This window comes from Nannobrachium achirus (genome assembly GCF_963921795.1).
Source record: "Nannobrachium achirus genome assembly, chromosome: 15".
Classification (NCBI taxonomy): Eukaryota; Metazoa; Chordata; class Actinopteri; order Myctophiformes; family Myctophidae; genus Nannobrachium; species Nannobrachium achirus.
In genome coordinates this window covers 48,308,157-48,314,292 of record NC_137822.1, presented here as the reverse complement: position 1 = coordinate 48,314,292, position 6,136 = coordinate 48,308,157, and the positions used below count along the sequence as shown (strand labels likewise).

Sequence of the window (6,136 nt, the reverse complement as noted above, 5' to 3'; positions counted from 1 at the left end):
GCCCGCCGCGCCGCCTCCTCCTCCTGTGTTATACACAAGATGGTGACCTTACTTTTATTTGTGACTGTATTTGTGTCAAAACAAACACTGATCACCGTGTTCGGAGAGCGACCCCTGGAGTCACCGCACACGATGGGTCACCAGTTTCCATGTAACCTCGCAGTTTCCATGTAGCTAACAAGACACCGCAGCGCTTGCTCACAGGGAGAGGAGATGATACAATTTTTAACGTGTAGCCTACTGCAGGTCATGAAGACATATCAGCGGTCGGGTCATAACTATAATGATTCCCGTAAGAAATTCATGCTTTTAGAACTAATTATTAATCCAGCTTCACAACTGCAGTTAACAAAGATTGATGAGTGTAGTCTCTTGTAGCCGAAGTTACAATTGCTTCACGAGTAGTCGTTTATTATTTTTTCCATATTGTTTTTCAATGAACAACACACAATGCAGAATGTAGTAGGCTGATCAGACATAAGTTTGGTCCTCTATAAAGTCCGGCTCCGTTCACACCAGCAGAGGACCGGACCATGGTCCGTTTGGAAGGGGACCGAGTCCTGCCTTTTCAAGAGGACCATGGTCCGGACCAAACAAAGGGACCATGGTCCCTTTGCACGTTCACACCAGCGGACCAAAGGAGAAAGAGGACCATGGTCCCTTTTAAGCGGACCAAATAACCCTGGTGTGAACGCCCCCTAAAACTAACTGCACTGCTGCTCCGAAGGAGAAAATCAGAAACTAACGGCACTGCTGCTCTGAAGGAAGAGAGTGTGAGTGAGTGAAGTGAGTGTCTGAAAGCCGAGTGTAAAGCCAGCCTTCTCTCTCCCTCCCACCCTAGTCTGACTGCAAACCAAAAGTCTGGGTTTCCGAGGCTACACACAAACTGAATGGTGTTTGGCTGGGGAAAAACATGTGGTATTACCATTGCTTTGCCACCTTTGGCGTGTGAATGTGGGAAGTGAGGACGTTGGCGTCGACTGTTCACCGATTCTCCTCCCAATGTATGAATAAATGAACCATTATAAAGCGCTTTGCAATTCATTAAAATAAATGTCAACATGTCCCCACTTCAGTTACAGTATAGACAAGACTCATAGTCATTAGAATTTATTGAACAGAATAATAATATCCTTTAATAGACATCGACTTAAATAGTTCCCAGTATTTATTTAAGGCCACTTGTGAGCTACAGTATCTCCTTAGTAAAACACAGGACGTTTGTACATTTTCATTTCATAGTTCAGTTGAGTCACTGATATGGCTTTGGTTTTAGACCTGCACTCACAGAAACAGCAGTACACAATGTGACATCTGCTATAGAAACAGCAGTACACAATGTGACATCTGCTATAGAAACAGCAGTACACAATGTGACATCTGCTATAGAAACAGCAGTACACAATGTGAAATCTGCTATAGCTCAGCAAAACAGCCAGTTATAAATCAGTGTTTCTCAACGCGTGGGGCGTGGGCCTCGAGTAAGAGGGACCCCAAAATATCTGCAAAACAATTTTAAAGATAATTTAACATAAATAATGTTTAAAACCATTTCATGGTGTGTTTTCTGTAAAACCATGGGGGAGAAAAAATACTTTTCATTGTGAGGCCAATAAATTAAAGTATTCTACTCTAGTGTCACTCACTTCAGCCTGAATGCACTCTGTGCCGTGCTGTGAGCTTGTATATCTGCTATTTTTCAATAGTTAAAGCATAGAATAATTCTGATGGGTGGGAGATTGTCAAGAAGGCCCTGATCCAAAAAGGTTGTTGAGAAACACTGCTATAAATTAACACTTTGTAAGCCGGGCCGTACTTGCCCGTACTTGCCCGTACTTGCGCCGCTTCCCTATTGCTCCTTTCCCTGCTTCGCCGCACGGAAACGAATGGAAGAGATCTCCCCGCCGCGTCCTCAAAGTAAGCACGTCGACCTCTCCAGGATGAATATACACGCTGTACCGAGCACTCCATTACGTGTTGTTATCATGTGGGCTTTGTTTTTTTAAAACATGTTTGTAAATAAATAGCTTATTTCTTCGGCAGTACCTCTGTTCAGGGGGTTCTGCCGCGGCTACCAACGTGTTAAATTAAAATTGAGAAATAAAATGTCAAAAAATGAAAATAGAAAAAAAAGAAAAAAAAAAACACAAAACAAGGCCACGTTAATAGAGCTGAGATGACAGGCATCAGAGTTTAAACGCCCCAAAAACTAACAAATAAAACACGTCACAGTAGTTTGATACCAGTTGTAGACCGCATCTCCTTCAGTGCATTGATGCTGTGACATTGATATCATATTCAAATTAAATAAGCTCTTCTGGGAGTGAATTATCATCGTATTCATCTCAAGATTTACACATAATGTAGCACTTTTATGTATCAAAAATGGGTCTGAAAAGTGCAAAAGTCCTCCGTCTTTTGAGAGAATAACAAACACGTGGTCTGCAGGAGTATCGTTTATAATCTACTGGACGTGCTAAGCACTTTCAAAATGGCGTCTCTATGTCGGGTATGTCATTATAGGCAAAACAAAACACTGTGATAAATAGCCCATGTTACAAGCTCACATCGCTTCACAGCGAGTTGTGAGCTTGTAGCTTGGCTATTGTAAAATGTCTTTGAATACAGGGCTTAAGTGGTTAAAAGGCTCTTTGTTATTGGTCTGTTCAAGACACAGTTATGACAAAACATTTTCAAAATGTCGTCCCAAACACGGACAAACTGCAACAATGTGCAACGGAAACATATGACTCACGCCAACATAAAAAAACAAAACTAACCAAAGGTTTGAATATCTTTAAACATCATTATCAGGGTTTCCTGAAGCCAGCAGAACATTGTGCTCTGTTGTCCTTTCAAAATGTCACAATGTGAGTAAAATCACATCATAGCCGCAGAGTCAGTGGATTCACTGAGGACCCCCAGGTTCACTGTTGTAGCCTGATGTTCACAATACACCACATTCTGTTCATTTCAAGGACCCCCAGAACGTACATAAGTGGAACCAAATGAGCCCTGGGGGCCCCGCTTCAGGAACCACAGGAACCAGACGTTGTGTCCTGACGTCATCGTACGGCGGACCCAACACCCGTCCAAACTCCCAGGATGCATCACTGTCGTCACGTCTTGGATGTTTCTGACAGGTTGACTTTAGATCTGATAGAAAAAAAATAAAAATAAAAACATGAAGGTGAAACTGACTCACTGCATAATCACGCACACACTGAACAGAGAGATTGCTTTAAATAGAAGGTATGCGCGTGACAACATCATCATACCCGGAAGTTATGCGGGAACGCCAACTGAGTGGCAAAAAACGACTTTCTGGCCTTGACAGCCCATACATACACACAGAAAAGACCTATCTGATAGCCTTAAACTGCATTAAACGACGTTAAACTTATTTTGCAACTCGATTTGCCACTCACTTTATGCATGTGCATTCCCTCTATTAGAGGTGGTGCAATCGGTCGCCCATCGCATTGATCAGCCTGATATGGAATGTAAAGAATGCCATCGGGACATTCTAATCACAGGTAAATTCACTGATCGGATCGTTAAAACAGTGGTTTTCTCTCAGGCTGCACTGCAGTGTTTTAGACAAATTGTGTTGCTACAATATACATAGTAAAATAAAATCGAAATGCATAAATAATAAAAAAAAAAAATTACACATGTGAGAAAAGTTAAATGAAAACAAGTTTACTTTAGGTGACATAAATGTTCTCGGACCTAAAACGATAGGTTGGTTTTGATCAGACAATTGTACAAGTCCCTCTGATCCGAGTCCAAGTCGAGTAGCAAGTCATTTGGTCCAAGTCTCAAGCAAGTCTCAAGTTTTTTCTGTTGTGGGCAAGTCAAGTCGAGTCGAGTCACAAGGTTATGTCAAGTCAAGTCGAGTCGAGTCACAAGGTTGTCATGTCAAGTCGCGTCGAGTCAAGTCGCGTCGAGTCAAGTCACACGCTTTTCAAGTCGAGTCACAGGTTATATCTCAGGTTTATATCTTGAAGAGAGAAACCTTTCTTCCTAAAGTAAATGTAAAAAAAATACCATGCAGATTAGTCTGCAAGCATGAATTAAACCAGTATACAGCTTAAAAGCTATTCATTTATCCATTACATGTCTGATCATTTAGAACCTAGGTAGATGGCAAAGGCTACACTCCATTAAATAAATGGCATGTTTGACAAATGTTTATTTTCAACATTTTGCAACATTTATTTAAATGTATTTAATACTGCTACAGGCCTATTGCTTTAAAAACAAAAACAAACAAGACACAATAGTGCAAAAGTGCATGCTTTGTTTTGTACTACTAGTACTGTATATTAATGTCATTTCTCATCAGGCACACATTTAGCTGCCTATACTCCACTACACGTGCATTTGTTTGGGGTCCCACCATGTTCCAAAAGGATACGGGGCAATCTCACTTTTCCGAACGGACATTATTTCGACCATAGAGTCAGGTGTCGAAAAGATGACATGTAGTAACAGCGACACGCTCCAGCGACAAACTGGAATATAACAGAGTGGAGTGGACTAAATTCAACTCTAGCTAAGCAAAACTTGTCGGAGGCTAAATGAGAAGGAATAAAGCTTTTGCGTGGGAGTTATTTAGTGAAGTTCTTAACCCTGCTGACAACTGGATGTATGTTATGAAAAGTGATAAAGTGTTGGAAGACGGAGGCTTGCTACAATGATAATTGGATATTATTTATGCAGTCATAGATCAACGTTCGTGACAGTGGTGAGTGACATTGTTGTCTTATTATTAATGTTCAAAAAATGTACGACCGACAGTATATCACGAACACACACATGCACACGCGCACACACTTCTAATAATGTTATGTTCTTATGTTTGGTTTCACTTCTCTTCATGCGCCGTCTTCAAGTGGCGGACAATGTTTGACGTCGCTCCCTCTTTGTCTTTGAGTTTAGCGTTGCATATCTTGCATTGAGCGATCCTCTGTTTACCATCGGAGTGGAAGTTTTTATATGCAAACTGCACAACTTTTGGAACTGCAGCAGCAGAACCGGCAGTGGCTGTATCAGGCTGGGGGGCAGCAGTAGCCATTCGTGCTGTGTGTGTGTGTGGTCGGTGCGCAGTCTGATCATAGTGCTTGTGCTCTTGCTTACATGCCTGTCTCCAATCAATCAAATCAATCAATCAATAAAAGTGTGAACCTATAGCGTGGCGTTCACGACTGCTTTGGTGAGTGGCGTAGCGGCAAGTCGTCCGAGTCGGCGTGTCTCAAGTCGAGTCGAGTCGGGAGTCATTGTCTTCCAAGTCAAGTCGAGTCTCAAATTTTTGCCCTTAATGTCCGAGTCAAGTCACAAGTCGTCAAATAGGTGACTCGAGTCAGACTCGGCTTGAGTCATCATGACTCAAGTCCAATTGTCTGGTTTTGATTGATTGAAAAAGAACAGTACAAGTATAGTCAATACAAAACAAAAGTACAGTTAAACACTTTGCCTAAAAGGAACATCCCAAATGAGTCGTTTTACGGTCTTTTTTATGTTGGAAATCCTTGGTATTCCATTCATGGACATGGTTGTCTATTGCAACCACACTACATGGTTGTCTATTGCAACCACACTACATGGTTGTCTATTGCAACCACACTACATGGTTGTCTATTGCAACCACACTACATGATTGTCTATTGCAACCACACTAACTGGTGAAATCGGAAGACAGAAAATAAATGAGCAAATACAATTGGAACTGAAGAATGATCTTTGTGGGGTTCTCTCTTCTGATTGGATGAAATTGGTATCCCGACTTACTATCACAATATAGAGCTTGAACAAAAACACTTTTCTATAGTAGTTTACAAACGCATCACTGTGATGTCATTCTAAGGAGACTACATCACTGTGATGTCATTCTAATGAGACTACATCACTGTGACGTCATTCTAATGAGACTACATCACTGTGATGTCATTCTAACGACACATACACACCTGTTGTGGGTCATGTGACTCTGTACCAGGTGACCTGCCGCCAGGGCAGCCATGAGTGACAGCTCTCCTGCAAGCACCGCCCCACAGACCACGCTGGCCAATCGCCTGGCGTTCCTGCCTGGGTGGTCCTGGACGCTGCCCTGGACCCCCAGCATCTACACACA

At 42.0% G+C, this 6,136-nt stretch overlaps 1 protein-coding gene across 1 annotated transcript in view; it reads right to left on the bottom strand.

Moving 5' to 3' along the window:
- Positions 1–1,229: 1,229 nt before the first annotated feature.
- LOC308298854 (3-hydroxy-3-methylglutaryl-coenzyme A reductase-like) overlaps positions 1,230–6,136 on the bottom strand; it is a 41,847-nt gene continuing 36,940 nt past the window's right edge. The window contains exons 20-22 of the mRNA XM_080742543.1: positions 5,973–6,127; positions 2,076–3,156; positions 1,230–1,783 (exon numbers count right to left, since the gene is read on the bottom strand). Of these exons, the coding sequence (XP_080598669.1) occupies positions 3,120–3,156; positions 5,973–6,127 (192 nt within the window). The 3' untranslated portion in view covers positions 1,230–1,783; positions 2,076–3,119. The remainder of the gene's footprint in view (positions 1,784–2,075; positions 3,157–5,972; positions 6,128–6,136) is intronic.